Source organism: Passer domesticus, chromosome 22 (genome assembly GCF_036417665.1).
Source record: "Passer domesticus isolate bPasDom1 chromosome 22, bPasDom1.hap1, whole genome shotgun sequence".
NCBI lineage: Eukaryota > Metazoa > Chordata > Aves > Passeriformes > Passeridae > Passer > Passer domesticus.
This window is the reverse complement of record NC_087495.1, coordinates 1,949,009-1,972,787: the sequence shown is the minus strand read 5'-3', so window position 1 is coordinate 1,972,787 and position 23,779 is coordinate 1,949,009. Positions and strand designations below refer to the sequence as shown.

The following is a 23,779-nucleotide window of genomic DNA, read 5'->3' as shown; positions in this document are numbered from 1 at the left end:
TTTTTTCCTCCCCTGGGCGGGCTCAGAGCAGCCAGGATGAGCTTTTGTGATTCCCATTCCTTGCCGGTGCCGAGGGAATGGGATTGGACACGGAGCACAACAGAACCTGTTGCTTAGCAGTGGTTTCTGTTGGGAAGGACACCGGGAGGGGAAGGTAAGAGAGGAAATGAGGGGAAAAGGAGGGGTTTTGGGACACAAGTGCTTGGTGGGGGGTGGAATTGGAGGCAGCTCCCCGCTGACTGGAGGCATCCAAGGCTCTGTAAATCCTCAATCCCGTCTGCCTGCTCCCCGGCCCGGGTAATCTCCGGGGCAGAAAGGGCACTTTCCCTGCCGGGGGGCGAGGGGAGGGCGGCCGGGCGAGCCCCTCCTGCCCGGAGCGTGGCTCGGCACCGGATCCATCCCTTGTTTCAGGGGCGGGGACGCCTCCAGCCCCCGTCCTGGCGGATTTGGGGCCCGGCTTGGGGCTTTATGCCCACTTTACCAGGGTGGGGGCAGCAAGTCTTTAATTACGCGGGGGATAATTAAAGCTCCGGCAGGGGGGATGATCCGGGGTCCCGGCGCCATCCCGCATCCCGGGGGTGTTAAAGCCGCTTCACCCCTTGGCAACCCCGGCTCGCTCCACCCCGGAGCTTTTCCTGCCGGAGCCAGCTCGGGGTTAAGGAGCTTACGGAGCGCGGGGCTCGGGGCCCTCCGGGAGCGCTCCGTCCCGGGTAAGGACCGCCCCACGCCCGCGGGCACGGCCGGCCCGGGGCTGCCGTTTGCCTCTGCTTCCCTTTTCCTCCTTCTGCTCCGGGCCTCGGGGTGGGTTTGTCGGCGGAGCCCGGGAATGCCGAGGGGCTGCCGGGGGAGGATGGGGCCGTGCTGCTGTCGGGACCTCCAGGAAGAGGAGGGTCCCCGCTCCCGCCGTCACGCGGGGAGGGGACGCGGATTTCGGGCTAATCCCGACCCCGCATCCGCTTCCCGAACCGCCCCAAATCCCGGGATAAGGGGCCGGGGGACCAGGAGGCCGCGGCAAGGGGGGGCCCGGGGCTCGGGAGATGCTCCCGGGGCTGAGGTGGGGACAGCGCGTCCCCCCCGGCCGGGGGAGCGTGGGACCGGGAATGGGACCGGGAGCGGGAATGGGATCGGGGTCGGGAATGGATCGGGGTCGGGAATGCGATCGGGAATGGCACTTGGGCAGCGGGTTTGGGAGGGCAAAGGGGGTTTCTGGTGGGAAAATCGCGGATCGGGGCGGCCCCGTGATCCCGGCGGAGAATCAGGGGCGGGTCTGTGGCCGCGAATGGAAAAGTGCCGCGGTTTGGGATCTTAAATGAGAATTTAAGGTGGCTTGGGATCTTAAATGAGAATTTACGGCGGTTTGGGGATCACAGCTGTGAAGCTGCAGAAGAGTTTGGGATCACAAGCAGAAATTTTTAATGATTTTGTGGTTGCAGCTGTAAATCTGCAGCAGTTTTGTTGTTGTAACTGGGAATCTGCAGCAGTTTTGGGATCACAAATAGGAATTCACAGCAGTTTTGGGATCACAGATGCAAGTTTGTGCCAGTTTTATGATTGCAACTGTCAATCTGCAGTGGTTTTGGGATCACAAACGTGAATTTGCAGAGGTTTTGGCATTAGAAATCAAATTTTGTGTCAGTTTTGTGATTGCAGTTACAAATCTGCAACATTTTTTGTGATTGTAACTGGAAATCTGCAGCAGTTCTGGAGTAAAGCATTAGTTTACAACGGGTTTGGGATCATAAACATGAATTTGCAGCAGTTTTGGAAAACACAAACATGAATTTATAGCAGTTTTGGGATCACAGACATGAGTTTACAGTGTGTTTGGGATCAACTATGAATTTGCAACAGTTTGGGGATTGTGACTGGAAATCTGCAGCAGGTTTGGGATCACAAACATGAATTTTTAGTGATTTTCTGGTTGTGACTGTAAATCTGCAGCATGTTTTGGGATTGTAACTGGAAGCCTGCATCTGTTTGGGATCACAGTCATGAATTTACAGCAGTTTTGGGATCCACATGCAAATTTGTGGCAGTTTTATGACTGCAGCTGTAAATCTGCAGGGGTTTTGTGATCACAAACACAGATTTGCAGCAGTTTGGGGATCATAGCTGCAAATCTGCAGCAGTTTTGCTCTTGCAGCTGTAAACCTGCCATGATTTTATGGTCCCAAACACACATTTACAGAGGTTTTATGTTGCAGCTGCAAAATGAAGTGGGTTTGGATCACAACTGTTGATCTGCAGCACTTTGTGATCCCAAACTCCAGATTTTGGCCATTTTCTGGTTGCAGCTGCAAATCCCTGGCTGATTTTGTGATTGTGAACGTGAATCTGAACGTCCTTGCAGTCACAACTGCAAATTTCCCGTGGGTATTTGGCCACAACTGTGCATTTCCAGCAGCTCTTCCCTCACAAAGAGCATTCCTTGGAATGTCCGGGTGTGGGAGGTGGCATTTCCAGCCAGGCCAGGGGACAGAATGCTCCCCATGGGCTGGAGGAGACATGTTGAGGGGTGGTGGATTTTGGTAGAAATCCCCCTGTTTGTGCCTCGTTATTAAAATCAAAGCAAATATCAGGGAAAGATCCCAAGGCAGGTTGTTGTTCCTGTCCCTGAGGATCCTTTATCCAAATGCTGCACCCAGGGAGGGCTCAGCCCCTTCTCAAGGGCAGCAGAGCAGCTTGTGGTGGCAAAGGATGCCCTGGCTGTGTCCTGGGCTGGATCCCATCCCGGATCCCACCCTGGATCACAGATCCCATCCCAGATCCCGGATCCCATCCTGCCTCTCTCCATCCCTCGTGCAGGAGCCATGGCCTCGCTGCTGTCCCTGCAGGAGGAGAACAGGATCCTGCAGCAGGAGCTGTCCCGCGTCGAGGACCTGCTGGCCCAGAGCCGGGCCGAGCGCGATGAGCTGGCCATCAAGTACAACGCCCTCAGCGAGCGGGTGAGCCCCCAAATCCCCCTTTTTAGCCCCAAAATCCACAGCTGGCCATCAAGTACAACGCCCTCAGCGAGCGGGTGAGCCCCCCAAATCCCCCTTTTTAGCCCCAAAATCCACAGCTGGCCATCAAGTACAACGCCCTCAGCCAGCCTCCCAAATCCCCCTTTGTAACCCCAAAATCCACAGCTGTTCATCAGGTACAATGCCCTCAGCCAGCCCCCCAAATCCCCTTTTCAGCCCCAGACTCCAGGCAGTGCCAGCTCCAGCCCTGGCATTCCCTGTGTGGGGCAGGGGAGCTGCCGTGTCCCCGTGGTGGGAATTGTCCAGACCAGTCCTGGCTTGCCAAGGCTTGTCCATCCCTGTTTTATTTGTCCTGCTGGATTTTGGGAAGGAACCCACCCCCTCCCTGTGGGAATCTTTCAGTTTTCCAACACTTTTCCCTGGCAACCGGGAATTCCAAAGGGCTGTAGCCCTCCCAGTGTGGAGTGTGCCCCAAACTGGTGGGGTACTGGAGGAATCCCTTGGTTGTGCCTCAATATTAAAAATAAAAGCAAATATCAGGAAAATATCCCCAGGCAAGTTTCCACTCCTGTACCCAAGGATCCTTTATCCATCAGCCACTCCCTGCAAACTGGGAAGGGGCTTTGCTGACCCCACAGACTGGAGGTTGGGTTATCCTTAAAACCACCCCAGAAGTTCCCCATTCACCCCCTCCCTGTGCATGGAGAAATGGGAGAATGTGGGAACTGGGGCCTTTGGCTGGCTGGGATTTACCATGGAACCCCTGGAAGTGAGGCTGGGGGATGCCCAGGGGTGTGGGGGTGCCAGGCTGGGCCAGGGGCTGCCCAGGGGTGTGGGGGGTGCCAGCCTGGGCCGGGGGATGCCCAGGGGTGCCAGGCTGGGCTGGGGGATGCCCAGGGGTGTGGAGGTGCCAGCCCAGGCTCCCCTGGTCCCAGCTGGAGCAGAGCCTGCGGCTGGAGCCGGAGGAAGCAGCCGAGAGCCGGAGCCTGGCCCAGCACAACATCGAGCTCCGGAGGCTGCTGGAGGAGGAGCAGGCTGCCTACAAGAGGAAGCTCCAGGCCTACCAGGAGGGCCAGCAGCGCCAGGCCCAGCTGGTGCAGAAGCTCCAAGCCAAGGTAAATCCTTCCTGGGGGACACTGGGGTAATCTGGGGACACCCCACCATCGGTGTCACCTCCTGTCTCTCCCCCAGGTGTTGCAGTACAAGAAGAAATGTGGGGAAGTGGAGCAGCAGCTGCTGGAGAAGGCGACGGAGCTGGAGCAGGAGAGGCTGACAGTGAGGAAGGCTTTGGGGGTCCCCTGCCCCAAATCCCAAATCGGGGTGATGGCCACCAGGGGATGTTCCCACAGATCCAGCTGGATGCCAGCGGCTCCCAGCCCGACGAGGAGAGCAGCAACGAGCTGGAGAACGCCCTGATCCGGCTGGAGGAGGAGCAGCAGAGGTGGGCAGGACCTGGGGGGATGTGGGGATTTCTGGGGGATGCTGACATCAGTGATCCCCTGGGATCCCAGGAGCAGCAGAGGTGGATGGGATCCTGGGGGATGTGAGGATTCCCAGGGGATTCTGACCTCAGTGATCCCCAATCCCAGGAGCAGCATTGGTGGGTGGGAATGTCAGGATTCCCAGGGGGTGCTGACCCCGGTTATCCCCAATCCCAAAAGCAGCAAAGGTGGGCAGGACCCGGGGCGGGTGGGGGTGTGAGAATTCCCAGGGGATGCTGACCTCGGTGATCCCCAATCCCAGGAGCAGCAGAGGTGGGTGGGAATGTGAGGATTCCCAGGGGATGCTGACCCTAGTGATCCCCAATCCCAAAAGCAGCAGAGGTGGGCAGGACCCGGGGGGGGTGTGAGGATTCCCGGGGGATGCTGAGCTCGGTGATCCTCAATCCCAGGAGCAGCAGAGGTGGGTGGGATCCCGAGGGGAATGTGAGGATTCCCGTGGGATTCTGACCTCGGTGATCCCCGATGCCAGGAGCAGCAGCCTGGTGCAGGTGAACTCGATGCTGCGGGAGCAGCTGGAACAGGCCAACGTGGCCAACGCGGCGCTGAGCGAGGACATCCGGAAGCTCACGGCGGACTGGGCACGGGCCCGGGACGAGCTGGAGCAGCGGGAGGCGGAGTGGAGGCGGGAGGAGGAGGTGGGCGACACCCGGGCGGGGACACGGGACGCCAGGGAGCAGCAGCAGGGTGTGAGGCAGGGGGATGAGGGGATGTGGGATCATGGAGAGGGGTGTGGGGTGGTGGGGGATGCTGCAAGGAACAGAGTTTGGGGAATATGGGGGGGATGTGATGGGAAGAGGATGCAAGACAGGGCTGTGGAATGTGGGGTCACTGAGGAGGTATGCAGGGCCAGGGGGATGTTCTGTGGGGAAGGATTTGGGGGTGTGACATGGATGGGAAAGGGAGATGAGGCAGGGGGATGCAGGGATGTGTCAGGGACAATTACACAGGACCCATGGGAGGGGTGTGGGGCCATGGGGGCTGTTGCATGGAGAAGAATTTGGGGGTTTGGGGATGTGATGGGAAGGGGATGTGAGGCAGGGATGTGTCACCCCCCACCCTTCTCTGTGCCCACAATAATTATGGTGGGGCTGTAGAGGACCGTGGGGGTGATGGGTGTGGCCAGGAGGGATATTTGGGAATTTGGGAACCATGGTGGATCCCTGACCCTGCTCCATCCCACCCCAGTCCTTCAACACGTACTTCAGCAACGAGCACAGCCGGCTCCTGACCCTCTGGCGGCAGCTGGTGACCTTCAGGCGCCACTTCGGGGACATGAAGGCCACCACCGAGAGGTCAGCGGCACCCGGGGCGGGATCCCTCCCTGCGGGGATCCCTGGGGATCCCACCCTGCGCCTCCCTCCCGCGCAGGGACCTGTCGGAGCTGGGCCACGAGGTGTCGCGGACGGGCCGCGCCGCCCACGCCGCCTGCCTGCACCTGGCTGCCAACCTGCGGCTGGCCGAGAGCCAGGCGGGCGCGGCCCGCGAGCGGCAGGAGCTGCGCCTGGAGCAGCTGCAGGAGCAGCTGGCGGCGCGGGCACGGGACGCGGAGCGGGAGAAAGCAAACCTGGCAGCGAGGTACGGGGGGCTGGGGGGCACCCGGTGGGCGAGGGGAGGAATGGAGGTGCAGGAGACGTGGCACAGGATGGGGAGGGAGTGAGTCTGACGGATGGGATGCAGGGGCACCAGGAGGGATGCAGGAGGACCAGGGGATGCAGGAGCACCAGGAGGGATGCAGGGGCACCAGGAGGGATGCAGGGGCACCAGGGGATGCAGGAGCACCAGGGGATGCAGGGACACCAGGAGGGTGTTCCACAGGGAAGGCTTTGGGGATGTGGCGCAGGACGGGAAGGAAATATGGGTCAGAGGGATGGGATGCAGGAGCACCAGGATGGGGAGGATGCACCCCAATGGGGCCATGGGGGATGTTTCATGGGGAAGGTTTTGGGGCTGTGGCATGGATGGGAAGGGATGTGAGGGCGGGGATGCTGGATGCTGCATGCTGGATGTTGGATGTTGGATATTGGGTGTCGGATATTGGATGCTGGATGTTGGATGTTGGATATTGGGTGCTGGATGCTGGGTGTTGGATGTTGGGTGTTGGATGCTGGGTGTTGGATATTGGGTGCTGGATGCTGGCTGTGTCCTGGCCAGGCTGGCGGAGCTGACGGCGGCCCTGGAGCGCCGCCGGAGCGAGGATGAGGAGAAGGAGCGGGCGGTGGAAGCGCTGACCCTGCAGCTGCGGGAGCTGGTGGGTGCAGGGTGTGGGGGTTTGGGGATGCAGGTCTGTCATTCCCGGCCTGATCCCATCCTGGGGCTTGCAGGAGGCCGCACGTGCCCGGGAGCCGACGCCGGAGCAGGTGCAGGCTCTGCGCTCCGAGCTGGAGCTGCTGCGCCGGACGCTGCACGAGGTCACCCAGGTGCTGGGACACCCCGGGGCCACCCACAGCCAGGGGGGCCTCTCCCTGCCTCAGTGTCCCTTCCCTGCCTCAGTGTCCCCTTCCTTGATTCATTTTTGCATTTCCTTATTCAGTTTCCCCTCCCTCTGATTCAGTTTTCCCCTCCCTGCCTCAGTTTCCCCATTGACTTGATTTCCCATTTCCCACCTCATTTTCCCCTTCCCTGGACTCCATCTCCCCTTTTTCACCTTGGTTCCCCTCTTCACTGACTTAATTCCCTTCCCTGCCTCACTTTCCCCTGGATTTTCCTGGGAACAGGCGGTTCTGGCAGATGACCCCGAGCTCCCCACACCTGCAGTGTCCCCTCCGTGTCCCCCCGTGTCCCCTCCGTGTCCCGCCGTGTCCCCTCTCCGCAGCCTCTCTGCCAGCGCCGCTGCCGCTGCCGTCCACGCAGCCCTGAGCCGGCGCCAGCTCCAGCTGCAGGTGAGCTGGGAGGAGGAGGAGGATGGAGTGGGATGGGATAATGGGATGGGATAATGGGATGGGATGGGATGGGATGGGATGGGATGGGATGGGATGGGATGGGATGGGGATGGGATGGGATGGGATGGGATGGGATGGGATGGGATGGGATGGGATGGGATGGGATGGGGATGCGGATGGGATGGGATGGGGATGGGATGGGATGGGGATGGGATGGGATGGGATGGGGTGGGATGGGATGGGATGGGATGGGATGGGATGGGATGGGATGGGATGGGATGGGATTTGATGAAGGCTGGCCCCCAGGAGGCCCGGAGCCAGGTGGAGGCGGGCCGGGAGGCGGCCGGGAGCCTGCGGCGGGAGCTGGGAATGCTGGAGCAGCGGCTGGAGCAGCTGGGAGCCGAGGCCGGGAGCTGCCGGCGGGCGCAGGAGGAGGCCCAGCGGGAGGGGCTTCAGCTGCGGGCCCAGGTCGAGGGGCTGCGCAGGTACCGCCCCTCTGTCTGTCCTGTGTGTCCGTGTGTCTGTCCCTGAATGTCCATCTGTCTGTCCCTGTGCATCTGTCTGTGTCCATGCGCCTATGGCTGTGTCTGTGTCCATGTGCCCATGTGTCTGTGTGTCCATGTGCCCATGTGTCTGTGTGTGTCCGTCCATGTGCCCGTGTGTCTGTGTGCCCGTGTGTCCATGTTCCTGTGCCCGTGTGCCCATGTGTCTGTGTGCCCGTGTCCGTGTGTCCATGTGTCTCTGTGTCCATGTCTCTGTGTCCATGTCTGTGTGTCCATGTCCGTGTGTCCATGTGCCCGTGTCCGTGTGTCCATGTCCGTGTGTCCATGTGTCCCTGTCTGTCTGTCCGTGTGTCCATGTCCGTGTGTCCGTAGGGAGCTGTGCCGCGCGGAGGCGGCGCTGGCAGAGGAGCAGCAGCGTGCGGGGGCCCTGCAGCAGGAGCGGGAGCAGCTGCGGCGCCGCAGCGAGGGGCTGCAGGACTCCCGGGACCAGGCTGACCGCGACGCCCAGGCTGCCCTCGAGCAGCTGGAGCACAGGTGGGCACGGGGCACGGGTGGGTGTGGGGGTCACAGGTGGGCACAGGAGGGTTCAGGTGGGGACCCAGGTGGGCACAGGTGGGGACCCAGGTGTGTGTGGGGTCTGGGTGGGTACAGGGTGTGCGGGGGGTACAAGAGGGTTCAGATGAGCACAGGTGGATGCAGGTGGGCACAGGTGGTTGTAGGTGGGTGCACGTGGGCTGAGGTGCATACAGGTGCACATAGAGAGGTGCTGGAGGGCACAGCACCCCCAGGACCTACCTGTGGTGGATGCAGGTGGGCACAGGTGGGCACAGAGGGGTGTACAGGTGGCACGGGTGGGTGTGGGGGGGTACAGGAGGGTTCGGGTGGGTACAGGAGGGTTCAGGGGGACACAGGCGGGTGCACAGGTGGGCACAGGCGGGCTGTGCTGTCCCCACGCAGCCAGCAGCAGGTGCAGGAGCTGGAGGCGCAGCGGGCGCGGGCGCAGCGGGAGCTGCTGGAGGCGCGGGAGGAGCTGAGCCGGGCGCTGCTGGAGGCGGAGCTGGCCCGGGGCGAGCAAGAGGCGCTGGCAGAGGCCCTGGGCAAGGTGGGCACCCGGACCTGCCCCACAGCGGGGCCGGGCACAGATACAGGTGCATCCCCACGGGTACAGGTGAATCCCCGTGGGTGTATCCGCAGGAGTGCCAGCCCTGCTGTGGGTGCAGCCCCGTGCCCCAGCTGCCCCCATGGCCCCGTTCCACAGGTGTCCCCACATACCCCAGGTATCCCCAGGTGCCCCCCATGTCCCACGTACTCCCCAAGCCCCAGGTGTCCCCCATGCCCCAGGTACTCCCCAAGCCCCAGGTGTCCCCCATGCCCCAGGTACTCCCCAAGCCCCAGGTGCCCCCGTGTCCCCCTGCCCCAGGCACTGCCCCTGTCCCCTGCCCCAGGCACTGCCCCTGTCCCCATCACCCCGTCCCGCCGTGCCCCCGGTGCCAGCCGTGCCAGCCGTGCCCGCTCGCAGGCGCAGGGCAGCTGCGGGGAGCTGGCGGAGGCCCGGCGGGCGGCGGAGGCGGAGGAGTCGCGGCTGCGGGACGCGCTGGCCAAGACCAGCGAGCTGGCGGCCGGGCTGGCCCGGGACAAGGCGGAGCTGGGCCGGCGGCTGGAGCGGCTGGAGCAGGAGCGGGAGCGGGGCCGGCTGCGCAGCCGGGAGCTGTGCCGGGAGCTGGCGCTGCTGCGGGCGCGGCTGGAGAGCGGCCCCCGCCCCGGCGGCGAGCGGCGGGAGCTGGAGCGGCCACGGGGGGAGCCCCGGGACGACGGGCGGGGGTTGCGGGAGGAGCTGCGGGAGCTGCGCGGGCTCCACGAGCGGCTGCGCCACAGCCTGGGCCAGGTGGGCACCGCGGGGGCAACCGGGAGCGGTGGGGAGGGTGCCAGGGGTAACTGGGAGCAGTGGGGAGGGTGCCAGGGGTAACTGGGAGGGTACCAGGGACAACTGGGAGCAGTGGGGAGGGTGCCAGGGGTAACTGGGAGGGTACCAGGGACAACTGGGAGCAGTGGGAAGGGTGTCAGGTGTACCTGAGACAGGTGGGGAGGGGGCATGGGGCCACTGGGAGGGTGTCCGGGGTAAATGGGAGAGTGCCAGGGACAACTGGGGGAGGTGGGGAGAGAGTCTGGGGTAACTGGGAGGGGTGAAGAGGGTGCCAAGGGTGACTGGGAGGGCTCATGTGGTAACTGGTGGTCCCTGAGCTGTCGCTGGTGTCCCCGGGCTGTCGCTGGTGTCCCCGGCGTGCTGCAGGCGGTGCAGGAGCAGAGCGCGGCGGGCGAGGCGCTGGCGCGGGCGCGGGCGGAGCAGGAGCGGCTCCGGGCTGAGCAGGAGCGGCTGGGCCGGACCCAGGCGGCGCTGGCCCAGGACGGGGCCGGGCTGGCCGTGCAGCTGGCGGCTGCCCAGCGCCAGGAGCGGCACCGCGACCGCGAGGCCGCCGGGCTCAGGTGGGGCCGGGCTCAGGGGGTGCTGGGGTGGGTCCAGCCCCGTCCCCAGCCCCATGCCCAGCCCTGTGTCCCGCAGGTCGGAGAAGGAGGGGCTGGAGAGCACCGTGTTCCAGCTGCAGCAGGAGCTTGCCCAGCTCCAGACCCGCAATCAGCAGCTGGAGGCCCAAGGCCGGACACTGACCCAGGCCAAGGAGGCGCTGGAGGGTGAGGGGTCCCAGCCACCCGCATGTCCCATCAGCCTGGCCGTGGCCAGCTCCCACCCATCCATCCCCATCCTCATCCCCATCCCCATCCTCATCCCCATCCCCATCCCCATCCTCATCTCCATCTTCATCCCCATCTCTCCTCATCTTCACGATCCATACCCATCCATGGTATCTCTTATATACATCTTCATCCTTGTCCATCCCCATCTTTACCATCCATTTCCATCCTCATCCTCAGCTCCATCCCCTCTTCCCCATTGCCAGGGGGTGTCTCCATGACTTGGGGGTGTTCCCCCTCATGGGGAGGTGTCCTCATGACTGAGGTTGTCCCCATGCCTGGGGGTGGTGTTCCCACTGGCTGGGGTTGTCCCCACTGACTGGTGGGTCCCCATTAGCTCTGGGGCGTCCCCATGACTGGGGGTGTCCCCATGACTGAGTGGCGTCCCTATCACTGAGGGTGTCCCCACGACTGGGCTGTCCCCATGGTGGCTGTCCCCATGATGGGGCTGTCCCCATGACTGGGCTGTCCCCATGACCGGGCTGTCCCCATGACTGAGGGTGTCCCCATGGTGGCTGTCCCCATGGTGGCTGTCCCCATGACTGTGCTGTCCCCATGACTGTGCTGTCCCCATGACCGGGCTGTCCCCATGGTGGCTGTCCCCATGACGGGGCTGTCCCCATGACTGTGCTGTCCCCATGGTGGCTGTCCCCATGGTGGCTGTCCCCATGACTGTGCTGTCCCCATGGTGGCTGTCCCCATGGTGGCTGTCCCCATGACCGGGCTGTCCCCATGACCGGGCTGTCCCCATGGTGGCTGTCCCCATGACCGGGCTGTCCCCATGGTGGCTGTCCCCATGGTGGCTGTCCCCACGGTGCTGTCCCCTGTCCCCCAGCGGAGCTGGGCGTGGCGCGGCGGGAGCGGGCGCAGGAGCTGCGGGAGCGGCGCCAGGCGGTGGCAGTGGCCGAGGCGGCCGCGGTGGCAGCGGCACTGCAGAGCGCCCGTGACACGCACCGGGAGCAGCTGGAGCACCTCCAGCGCGAGAAGGTGCCCTCGGGGCGGGGGGCATGAGGGTTTGGGGCTGCAGGAGGCATTTGGGGGGCATGGTGCTGGATTTTGGGGTGCTGTGGTGGAGGTTTTTAGGGTGCCATGGTGAATTTGGGTGTTTTAAGGGTGATTGTTGGGGCATGGTGGTGGTTATTGGGGAACAGTGTTGGGTTTTGGGGCTCAGTGGTGATTTTTGGCGTGAAATGTAGATTTTTGGGGTGCAGAGCTGATTTTTGATGCACATGCTGATTGTTGAGGGCAGTTATTTTTGGGGTGAAATGTTTGGTTTTGGGTGAAATGTCGGGTTTTGGGGTGAAATGTTGGGTTTTGGGGCTGAGTGGTGATTTTTGGGGTGAAGTGTAGGTTTTTGGGGTGCAGAGCTGATTTTTGATGCGCGTGCTGATTGTTGAGGGCACAGTGGTGATTTCTGGGGGACAACCTTGATTCCTGACATTCCCGCTGATCGTTGGGGCATGATGCTTGGGGTGCAGGATTGTTTGGGTTCACAGATGATTTTTGGGGTCCGCTGGTGATTTTGGGGCTGGCAGGAGGAGCTGGAGGCCGAGCGGGGCCAGCTGGTGCAGGAGCACGAGGAGCTGGTGGCCGAGCTGGCGGCAGCGCGGCAGCAGCGCCAGAGCGAGAAGCAGCAGGTGCCAGCCCTGATGTCTTCCTGTCCCTGTGCCACCTCTGATGTCTCCCTGTCCCTGTGTCACTCCCCTGTCCCCCAGCCCTGTGCCAGCCCCGATGTCCCCCTGTCCTTGTGCCAGCTCCATGTCCCCCCAGCCCTGTGCCAGCCGTGGTATCCCCCAGCTCTGTGCCACCCCTGATGTCCCCCCAGCCCTGTGCCAGCTCCATGTCCCCCAGCCCTGTGCCACCCCTGCTGTCCCCCAGGCTCTGGCGCTGCAGGAGGAGGAGCGGGTGGCCCTGGCAGGGACCCTGGAGGGGCTCCAGCGGAGCCTGGACGAGGCCACGGCCGAGCTGGAGCAGCGGCGGCGAGAGGTCACAGGCCACCAGGAGAAGGAGCAGGTGGGTTTGGGGGGCTCCCAGAACCCCCCCAGGGTGGCACAGAGCCCCCACTTCCAGCCCCCGTGCCCAGGAGTCTTCCCTCTTTGCAACCCTCATTGCTAAAGTGACCCCTGCTCCTGCAGCCACCTGTGCCTGGGTGTCCCCTTGTCACCCCCCAATTCCTGGGCATTCCCCACTGCAGCTCCTCCTGTCAGAATAGCCCCTGTAGCTCCCCCACTGCAGCCCCCCCATTCCTGGGTATCCCCCATGGCCCCCCCATTGCAGCCCCCCATTCCTGGGTGCCCCCCCTTGCACTCCCCCAGCTTGAGCCTCACCCCCACCATTGCAAGACCACCCCCAGTGTCCCCTTTTCTTGCAGCCCCCCAACTTCACCTCCCATCCTCCTGCAGGAATGGGGCTCAACTGTGGTACCTGAGCCCCCTCACCCCATCCCTGCACCACCCCCACTGCCCCCCCTCTCTGGGACCCCATCCCCACTGTTCCACCGTGGGACCCCATCCCCACTGTTCCACTCTCTCTAGGACCCCATCCCCATTGCTCCCCCCTTTCCAGGACCCATCCTCATTGCTCCCCCCTTTCCAGGACCCATCCCCATTGCCCCCCCCTCCCCGGGATCCATCCCCACTGTCCCTCTGTCTCTGGGACCCCATCCCCATTGCCCCACCTCTCTCCAGGACCCCAACCCCACTGCTCCCCTGTCTCTGGGACCCCATCCCCATTGCCCCACCTCTCTCCAGGACCCCAACCCCACTGCTCCCCTGTCTCTGGGACCCCATCCCCATTGCCCCACCTCTCTCTGGGAGCCCATCCTCATTGTCCCACTGTCTCCGGGACCCATGCCCGTGGTGCCGGCCCCCGGGACCCCCGAAGGAAGGGACGGGGCTCTCAGGGTGCCGTGTCCCCGCAGGCCTTGGCCGCGGAGCTGCGCTCGCTGCGGGCGCGGGCGGAGGAGGCGGCGCTGAGCCACGAGCGGGAGGCGAGCACGCTGCGGGACCAAGCGGCAGCGGCGGCCAAGCAGCGGGACAGCGCCCTGCGGGAGGTGAGCGGCGCCCCAAAACCCCTTCCAGCCCCCCTGGAATCCCCAAATCCATGGAGATCCCGCTCCGGGCAGGCGGAGGAGGCGCGGGCGCAGCTGCGGGCGGGGGCCGAGGCACGGGCGGCGGCGCGGCAGGAGCTGCTGGAGGCGCAGCGAGAGGCCCGGGACAGCCGCGAGGGCCGCGACACCGAGCGGCGGCGGGCGCAGGAGGCGCGGCGGGCGCTGGGCGACGCGGCCCGGGAGAAGGAGGCGCTGCAGCGCTCCAACGAGGAGCTGCGGGCGGCCCTGCGGCGCGCCGAGGGAGAGCGCATCAGGTCGGGAACGCGGGATGGCCTCACCGGGAGTGCAGGGCGCGGCTGTAGTGCCTTGGAGGGGCTGCTCGGGGCTGGGGGGCTGCTCGGGGCTGGAGGGCTGCTCAGGGCTGGGGCGATGCTCGGGGCTGGGGGATGCTCGGGGCTGGAGGGCTGCTCAGGGCTGGGGCGATGCTCGGGGCTGGGGGATGCTCGGGGCTGGGGGGATGCTCGGGTCTGGGGGGCTGCTCGGGGTAAGGGAATGTCCAAGCTGGGAAGTGCAGGAGTCGGAGTGATGGGTGGAACAAGGGGCTGCTTGAGTTGGGAGATGCGGGCATTGGGAGATGCTCAGGATGAGGGAAGCACAAGTTGGGAGACGCTCAGGATGAGGGAAGCACAGGCTGGGATGTGCAGGGGTTAAGGGATGCAGGAGCTGGGAGATGCAGGAGTCTGGAGATGCTCGGGATGAGGGAAAGCAGCAGTTGGGAGTTACAGAGGTGATTCCCCACCCTGGAGGGCGATGCCTGGGGTCGGGAGGTGTTGGGACGCTCACGGGATGCTCAGCTTGGGATGGGGCGGTGCTCCAGGTCAGGAGGACGCTCAGGACAAGGTGATGGAAATTTGGGGCTGGGGGGATACCCGGGATGGGCACGGCTGGGGCCGGGGGCATGCCACCCCCCCGGGCGCTGCCAGCCGCCGCTGCCCGCAGCCTGAAGCGCTCCGGGGAGGACAAGGAGCAGCAGCTGGCGCTGCTGGAGGCGGCGCGGGCGGCGGCCGAGCGGGAGGTGTCGGAGCTGCGGGCGGCGCTGCGGGGGCTGGAGCGCGCCCGCCTGGAGAGCCGGCGGGAGCTGCAGGAGCTGCGCCGCCAGGTCAGGGACACCGGCACGGGACTGGGGTGGCACGGAGCCTCCCGGCCCTCGGGGTGTGCCCGAACCGCTGCTCCCCTCGCGGGCAGGTGAAGGAGCTGGACAGCGAGAACAGCCGGCGGGGCCGGGAGCTGGGCGAGCTGCAGGCGCGGGTGGCCCTGGAGGAGCAGCGGGAGCAGCGGAGCCGCCGCGAGGCCTCCGGCCTCAGGCAGAAGGTGGCCGAGAGCGAGGCCGGCACCGAGGCTGCCAGGAAGGAGGTGAGGGCGTCCCCAGAGGTCCCCAAGACCCCGCTGTGGGTGTCCCTCATCCCGAAGTGTCCCTGTGCCCCCATAGCTGGCTGTCCTGTGGGTCTGGAGGTGTCCCTCTCCCCTCAGGCTGTAGCTTGGTGCCTGTTGTCCCCAATCATCGCCATCACCGTGGTATCCTATGTCCCTGGGTGTTCCCACTGCTCCATCCCCTGCATCCCTGCGTGTTCCCACTGCTCCATCCCCTGCATCCCTGCGTGTTCCCATTGCTCCATCCTCTGCATCCCTGGGTGTTCCCATTGCTCCATCCCCTGCATCCCTGCGTGTTCCCATTGCTCCATCCCTCTCCTCCCTGGAGTTCCCCTGTGACCCCACTGCTCCATCCCCCGCCTCTCTGGGGTCCCCCATCACCCCGTTGCTCCGTCCCCCGTTCCCCGTGGCTCCCAGCCACCCTTCCCCTCTCCCTCTCTCCCGTCCCCGCAGCTGCAGCAGCTGCAGCAGCGCCTGGCGGCGGCGGAGCAGGAGTTCCGGCGGCGGGAGCAGGAGCTGTCCCGCAGCCTGGAGGAGGCGCGGGGCAATGAGAAGAAGCTGCTGGCGGACGCGCGGAACCTGCAGCTCAAGGTGGAGGCGGCGCGGGCCGAGGTGGCCGAGCTGGGGCTGCGGCTGAGCGCGGCGCAGGGCCGGGCCCAGGGGCTGGAGGCGGAGCTGGCCCGCGGCGAGGAGCAGCGCCGGGCCACCGAGTCCCGCCTGGGCGGCCTCCAGGCCACCCTGCGCCGCACCGTGGCCGTGGCCAGGGCCAAGGGTGAGCGGCCCCGGGGGCACCGGGGCTCCGCAGGGGGCTGAGGGGAAGGGAGGTGTCACCCTTGATCCAGCCCTGGGCATCTCCAGCACAGCGGTGCTTTGGAGCAGTGGGTCTCCCAAACCCCATTGCTCCATCCCCTTCACCCCTGGATCCTCCCAAACCCTGTTATTCCACCCTCTGCATCTCTGTGGCCTCCCAAACCCCATTATTCCATCTCTGCATGCTGGGGGTCTCCCATTGCTCCATCCCCTGCAACCCAGGGGTCTCCCAAATGCTCCATTATTCCATCCCCTTCATCCCTGGATCCCCCCAAACCCTGTTATTCCATCCCCTGCAACCCAGGTGTCTCCCAAATGCCCCATTATTCCATTCCCTTCATCCCTGGATCCTCCCAAACCCCGTTATTCCATCCCTGCACCCCGGGGTCCCCTTCACTCCATCCCCTGCCTCCCTGGTGTCCCCCTGCCACCCCTGTTGTCCCCAGGCGGGGTTCCGGAGGGGCCGGGCAGCCCCAGCCCTTTGGCGGATCCCGATCCCGATCCCGATCCCGAGGCGCTGCGGGCGGCGCTGCGGGAATTCCTGCGGGAGCTGCAGGACGCGCAGCGGGAGCGGGTGCGTGCCCCTGTCCCTCCCGTGCCCGGGACCCCAAAGGGCTCTTCCCCAGCCCCCGTTCCCGCAGGAGGAGCTCCGGGGGCAGCTGGGCAGCCTGGGCCGGCGGCTGGCGGAGGCGGAGGCGGAGCGGGACAGCGCCGGCGCCCGAGCGCAGCGGCTCCAGAAACTGCTGGACGAGAGCGAGCAAGGTGACAGGGCTGTCTGGGGTTCGGGGTGGTCTGGTGGCTGCTGGAGCCGCCACAGCGAGCGGCAGCTCCGAGGGAAACTGAGGCACAGGGAGGGGGGCGGTGATGGCCAGAGCGGAGGGTGCTCCCCGGGATTTCCTCCAAAATCCTGGTGGGAAACCTCATAAATCGCTGTAAAACCCTTCTGTGCCTCCTTTAAACAGCAGTACGAAGTGGTAAAAAATTCCATATATCCTTCTAACCTTCACCCCTCAATGAAATGGTAAAACCCCTCTGCATCCCCCACACATCCCAGTGGAACTGGTAAAACCCTCATGGGTGCCCATAAATCCCACTGGGACTGCTAAACTCCCCTGTGGATCCCGTGTAAATGCCAGTTAAACGGGTAAACTCCACAAAACCCAGTAAAACTGGTAAAACCCCCTGTGCAAACCCCATAAATCCCAATAAAGTGGGGCAGAACCTGTCTGCACCCCACGTAAATCCCAGTAAAACTGGTAAATTTCCCGTGTATTTCCTGTAAACCCCAATAAAACAGCTGAAAAAAACCCTGTGCAAACTGCAGAAATCCCAATAAAATTAAATTAAATACCCGAAACATTAAAAATAGTAATAAAAAATAACCCATTAAAAAATTCCCCATAAAGTGCAGCAAAACTGGTGAACTCCCTGTGCAGTCTCCATAAATGCCAATAAAGGGGTAAAACCCCTGTGCATCCCTCTTAAACCCCAGTGAACCCAGTAACCCCTCCCAGTCTGTCCCCCATAAATTCCAATAAAACCCCAATAAAACCCCAATAAAACTGGTAACACCTCCCTGCGTCCCACAACCACCCCAGGAAAACTGGGAAATGCCCTGAGCAAGTGCCATAAATCCCAATAAAGTGGGTAGAACGCCCCTGAATCTCCCATAAACCCCAGTAAAATTGGGAACCTCCCGTGCCTCCCCTGTAATTCCCAGTAAAACTGGGAACCCCCCATGCAAATTCCATAAATCCCAATAAAATGGGTAAAACCCCTCTGCATCCCCATAAACCCCAGTAAAACCCCCCTGCATCCCCATAAACCCCAGTTAGCCCCAGTAACCCACCAACATCTCCCATAAACTCTGATAAACCCCTCTGCAATTCCCATAAACCAAATAAACCACAGTGAAAACCCACTGTACCCCCATAAACCTCATTAAAACCCCTTTGTAATATTCTGTGTCCCTGGGTGTTCCCACTGCTCCATCCTCTGCATCCCTGGAGTTCCTTGTGGCCCCATTGCTCCATCCCCTAACCCTAACCAGTGCAGCCTCACAAACCCCAGTAACACCCCAGTAAAACCCCACTGCAGCCCCAGAAACCCCAATAACACCCCCTTCCATCCCCAGAAACCCCATGAAAACCCACTTGCACCCCCACAAACCCCATTAAAACCCCAGTGGACCCCCACAAACCCCAGTAAAACCCCCTTCCATCCCCATAAAACCCCCTTGGCACCCCCACAAACCCCATTAAAACCCCCATAAAACCTCACTGCACCCCCACAAACCCCAGTGAAACCCCATTAAAACCCCTTTGCACCCCCACAACCCCCAATAAAACCCCTCTGCACCCTCACCAACGCCAGTAAAACTCCTGTGTACCCCCACAAACCCCAGTAAAACCCATTTGTACCCCCACCAACCCCAGTTACACCCCTCTGCACCCCCACCAACCCCATTAAAACCCCCCTGCACCCCCACAAACCCCATTAAAACCCCTCTGCACCCCCGGACCCGCAGAGCGGCGGGAGCTGAGCGGGGCCCGCGCCTCGCTGCTGCTGCAGGACGAGAACCTGCGGCGCTCGCAGCGGGAATGCCGCGGGCTGCGGGAGCGCCTGAGCGCCCTGGAGAGCGGGATGCGCGCTGCGGAGCGGGAGCGGCGGGCGGGACAGGTGGGGACGGGAACGGGAACGGGAGCGGGAGCGGGAGCGGGGACGGGGAACGGGAAGGGGAACGGGAACGAGAACGGGAGCGGGGAACGGGAAGGGGAAGGGGAACGGGAACGAGAACGGGAGCGGGGAACGGGAAGGGGAAGGGGAAGGGGAAGGGGAAGGGGAACGGGGACGGGGACGGGGACGGGGACGGGGACGGGGACGGGGACGGGAACGGGAACGGGGAACGGGGAACGGGAACGGGAACGGGGACGGGAACGGGAACGGGAACGGGGACGGGAACGGGAACGGGGACGGGTAGGAACGGGGCCGGGAGTAATGGGGCCAGGGGGGAATGGGGCCAGGGGGAATGGGGCGGGGGTCCATCTGGGAATGTGGGATAGTCCAGTTGGAGACTGGGGGCAAGTCCAGGCAGGAATGCTGGCAGTCCGGGTGGGAATGGGGAGCAGCACAGGTAGAAATGTGGGATAGTCCAGGTGGGAATACCGAGCAGTCCCATGGGGTGGGAGTGCTGAGCCGTCCAGGCGGGAATCCGGGGTAATCCAGGTTGGAATCCGGGGTAATCCAGGTGGGAATGTGGGATAATCCAGGTGGGAATCTGGGATAATGCAGGTGGGATTGTGGGATAATCCAGGCGGGAATGCCGGGCTGTCCAGGTGGGACCGTGGGATATTCCAGGTGGGAATGTGGGATAATCCACGTGGGAATGCTGGGCTGTCCAGGTGGGACTGTAGGATAATCCAGGTGGGAATGTGGGATAATCCAGGTGGGAATGGCGGGCAGTCCAGGTGGGAATCTGGGGTAATCCAGGCGGGAATGCCGGGCAGCCCGGGTGGGAGCGCGGGGCAGCCCAGGCGTGCCCGGCACATCCCGGCTCCACGCCCGCGCTGCGGCGGCTGCAGGAGAAGCTGGGCGAGCTGGAGGAGGCGCGGCAGAGGCTGGAGCTGTGCGAGAGCCGCAGCGCCCGGCTGGAGCTGCAGCGGCGGGCGCTGCAGGCGGAGCTGGGCCGGGCCCGGCGCGCGGTGGCCGAGCGGGACGCGGAGGCGCGGGAGGCGCGGCAGCGAGCGGAGCAGCTCCGCACGCAGGTACCGGCGCCGCTCCCGCCGCACCCCGGGGCTGAACTGGCTTTCCATGGATCCAGTCCCACGGTTCCCCCCGAGCGCCCTCCCAGCGCCTCCTGAAGCACTTCCCAGTCCCACAGCTCCCACTGAGCCCACTCCCAGTTCCCTTGTGTTTTCCACAGTGCCTCCCAAACGCCTTCCCAGTTCCCCCTGAACCCACTCCCAGTTCCCCCGAGTTCCCCCTGGATCCCATCACAGTTGTCCCCCTAAAACCCCTCTCAGTCCTCCCAGTTATCCCCAAATCCCCTCCCAATTCCTCTGAGTTCCTCCTGAACACCCACCCCGTGCCTCCCAGTCCTCCTGAATCCCCTCCCAGGTCCCCCAGTTCCCCCTAAATCCCCTCCCAGTTCCCCCTGGATCCCCTCCCAGTTCCCCCTGGATCCCCTCCCAGTGCCCCCAGTTCCCCCTGGATCCCCTCCCAGTTCCCCCAGTGCCCCCTGGATCCCCCCCAGTTCCCCACTCTCCGTTCCCGTTCCGGGCACAGCTGGCTCAGGCCGAGTCCCGCTCGGGGCCGTTCCCGGTGCCGCCGGGGAGCGGCTCCAAGGGAGAGGCTCCGGACGGGTCCCTGCTCCACGAGCGGCTCCTGCAGCTCCAGAACGCGCTGGCCGCCGGCGAGACGGACCGGAGGCTGCTCCAGGTGGGACCGGGACCGCTCCCAGTGCCCCCGGCTCCTCCCGAGCCCCTTCCCAGTCCCCTCATTCTCTGTGAATCCTTTCCCAGTCCTCCAAGTTCTCCCTAAACCCCCTCCCACTTCCCCCAGTTCCCTCTGAACCCCTCCCAGTGCCCCCATTTGCCCTGAACCACTCCCAGTCCCAATTCCCACTGGAACTCCTCCCTCTTCCCCCTGAACTCCCTCGCAGCTCCCCCCAATCCTGTCCCAGTTTTATCCGGATCCATTCCCAGTCCCCCTGAGCCCGCTGCCAGTCCCCGGGTGTCACGGGGCTGTCCCGGGGGTGTCCCCGGGTGTCACGGGGCTGTCCCCCCGGTGTCCCAGGAGGGGCTGGAGGAGGCGCGGCGGGCGCTGGCGGAGGCGCGGCGGGAGAAGGGAATGCTGCGGGAGCAGCTGCGGGAGCAGCGGGAGCTGGGAACGCTGCGGGAGCTGGAAATGCTCCGGGAGCCGGGAATGCCGCGGGAGCCGGGAACGCTCCGGGAGCCGGGAATGCCGCCGGAACAGGGAATGTCGCCGGAGCCCTCCCTGGACCGGCAGCAGGAGGTGAGCGGGGCCACACCCCAAATTCTCTGACCTTTGACCCCAGACTGTGGATCCCCCATAGAGCCCCACACCCTTATGGGCTAATTAATTATCTAATTACCATCTCATACCTGTATCATCATCTCTAATTATCTGATACTGTATTAGATAATTGATCTATTGCCATATAGATGTATATATATATACATGTTACTCTAACATATCTCTGTATTTTTCTATCTCTTACACACACTTTAATAAATATTTATCTGTGTGTCCGGGCAGGAGCGGGACCCTCCCGGCCGGGCTGGATCCGCGCGGCTCCCGGCGGGGCCGGATCCACCCCCGGGCTCGGCCGAGCGGGAGCTGGAGGAGGCTCGGAAACGCATCCAGGTGCTGCGGGTGGGTCCCTGCGCCGGGGCCGAGCCTGATCCGTGGGATGGGGCTGGGGCTGATCCCGAACCATGGGATGGGGCTGATCCTGATCCATGGGATGGGGCTGGGGCTGATCCCGAACCATGGGATGGGGCTGATTCTGATCCATGGGATGGGTCTGGGGCTGATCCTGGTCCATGGGATGGGGCTGGGGCTGATCCTGATCCATGGGATGGGGCTGGTGCTGATCCATGGGCTGGGGCAAATCCTGATCCACAGGAAGGGGCTGGGGCTGATCCCAATTCCACGGGATGGGGCTGGGGCTGATCCCGAACCATGGGATGGGGCTGAGGCTGATCCATGGGATGGGGCTGGGGCTGATCCCAATTCCACGGGATGGGGCTGATCCCCATCCATGGGATGGGGCTGCTCCTTTTGGGAGCTCATCCTGATGGGAACCAGCCTGGTGCTGGGATGGGGCCAGGCTCGTGCCAGGGGCAGGGAGGTGTCGGTGCTGGTGCTGCTGTTGGTGCCGGTGCCGGTTTGGTGCCGGTGCTGGTGCCGGCGCCGGCGCTGTCTCGGGCTCGCTCGGGGTGCCCGCGGCAGGCCGTGCCCCGTGCGGGGGGCCGGGCGCCGCTCACCGCTCCCGCAGGCGCAGGTGTCGGCGCTGGAGCTCCGGGCCCGCCCGCTGCCCGAGGCGCCCGCGGAGCTGCAGCGGGAGCTGGAGCGGCTCCGGCTCGGCCGCGGCGGCCTGGAGGAGCAGGTGAGGGGACACGGCCCCGGGGACACGGGGACAGCCCCGGGGGTCAGGGGGACAGCCCAGGGGACACGGCCCGGGGGGACACGGGGACAGCCCCGGGGACACAACCCGGGGGGACACAGCCCGGGGGGACACGGCCCGGGGGACACGGGGACAGCCCAGGGGACACAACCCGGGGGGACATGGCCCCGGGGACACAGGGACAGCCCCGGGGGGGACACGGGGACACGGCCCGGCCCCACAGCCTCCCCTCCCTCCCTCCTGCAGATCGCGCTGCTCAAGGAGCAGGAGCTGCAGCGACATCCCAGCGGAACTTAGGGAATTCCGGGAATTCCGGGACATCCGCAGGGACCGGCACAGCTCCGGGATGGGGGGATCCATCCCCATCCCTGATCCCAGAATCCACAGCAGCTCCGCTCAGGGCTGAGCGGGATCCCTCCCCATCCCTGTGCTCCAAACCCACAACGATTTTTGTCTCCTCATTCCATTTTCTCCAGGAAAAAGCTGCACTTTTCCCACCAGCCAACAAAATTTGTCTATTTTTGATACAATCTGGGACCTCATGGATGGTTTGCCTATTTTTCTGTTGCTGTTTTTAACGGAAAAATGGGAAATATTCCCTTTTTTTGGCCCCAACTGATTTATTCCCCTCCAGCCTTCCAAGCCCTGCCCTCACCCCATCCTAATTTCCCCCCTTTTTCTAACAAAAAACTCCCTGGATTTGTGTTTTTGAAGGATTTTTTAGGAACTAGCAGGGTTTTTATATGGAATTTTTGGGAATGGGGGTTTTTACTGGTGCTCCGGGGCAGCCTGAGGTTGGGAAAGCCACGGGAAGGGAAGTGGTGGCTCTGACCCCACCCCAGTCCTGGCTGGAATAAACGTGGAAAATCCAAACTGGGAGTTCTGAGGGATTTTTTGGGGGGAAGGTGGCATTTTGGGAATGCCCAAATTTGGGCTGGGTTGAATGAGGTCCCTAAATAATAATGAATAATGAGAATAATGAAGAATAAATAGAAATAAGCAAGAATTAAACCCCAATAATAATAATTAATGATAATGAAGAGTAAAGGATAAGGAATCTTAGTAAACAGCAAATGATGATGAGGATAAAGCTGCACCCTGTAGATGAGAGAGAAGTTTTGGGGGGAAATTCTCCCTAGAGAGGGGAAATGCACCTTATAGAGGAGAGATTCACCCTATAAACAAGAAATTCACCTTAGAGAGAGGAAATTCATCCTAGAGAGGGAAAATTGCCCTACAGGGGAGAAATTCACTGTGAGACCCCACTCGCCACCCTTCTATAGGGGAACTGGGCAACACCCCAAAACCAGCCCCAAAACCAGCCCCAAACTCACCCCAAACCCCTTTATTTTCTGTAAGTGACCCAGACCTCACCCCAAACATTTCCATACCACGCATCTTCCTATAGGAACTGCCCCAAACTGAGCCCTCACATCCCCCAACCACCACCCTAAATTTGACCATTTTACACCCCAAAGGCCCCTAAAACCCCCAAACCATCATACCCCCTGTGTGCAGCACTGGGAATTGTTCAAATGGTTAGAAACTCCCCCAAAATCGGGAATAATCCCAAAGGAAGGAGCCGGGAGCCCAGAAATCAGGAATAACCCCAAAGGAAGGAGCTGGGAGCCCAAAAATCAGGAATAACCCCCAAGGAAGGAGGTGGGAGCCCAAAAATCAGGAATAACCCCAAAGGAAGGAGGTGGGAGCCCAAAAATCAGGAATAATCCCAAAGGAAGGAGCCGG

The 23,779-nt window shown here is 63.1% G+C and overlaps 1 protein-coding gene across 11 annotated transcripts; it reads left to right on the top strand.

The window, feature by feature from the left end:
- Positions 1–17: 17 nt before the first annotated feature.
- On the top strand, positions 18–22,906 carry CROCC (ciliary rootlet coiled-coil, rootletin). 11 transcript variants are annotated; one of them, XM_064396800.1, is made up of 34 exons: positions 18–154; positions 2,806–2,945; positions 3,899–4,078; positions 4,155–4,238; positions 4,313–4,404; positions 4,935–5,100; positions 5,651–5,757; positions 5,834–6,040; positions 6,617–6,713; positions 6,787–6,882; positions 7,180–7,344; positions 7,651–7,829; positions 8,220–8,381; positions 8,805–8,949; positions 9,367–9,732; positions 10,138–10,331; positions 10,408–10,535; positions 11,431–11,582; positions 12,131–12,232; positions 12,474–12,608; positions 13,516–13,647; positions 13,720–13,958; positions 14,644–14,803; positions 14,890–15,057; positions 15,529–15,847; positions 16,332–16,459; positions 16,527–16,647; positions 18,413–18,564; positions 19,392–19,649; positions 20,170–20,322; positions 20,680–20,898; positions 21,163–21,279; positions 21,905–22,015; positions 22,280–22,906. In XM_064396800.1, the coding sequence occupies exons 2-34, from the start codon at positions 2,811–2,813 to the stop codon at positions 22,328–22,330; spliced, it is 5,220 nt and encodes a 1,739-aa protein (XP_064252870.1). In that variant the 5' UTR covers positions 18–154; positions 2,806–2,810; the 3' UTR covers positions 22,331–22,906. The 11 variants fall into 11 exon arrangements, with proteins under 11 accessions (XP_064252870.1, XP_064252869.1, XP_064252868.1 ...); XM_064396799.1 differs by lacking the exon at positions 18–154 and adding an exon at positions 176–297; XM_064396795.1 differs by lacking the exon at positions 18–154 and adding an exon at positions 504–710 and having other exon boundaries at positions 21,163–21,270; positions 21,911–22,015.
- The last annotated feature ends 873 nt before the right edge of the window (positions 22,907–23,779 follow it).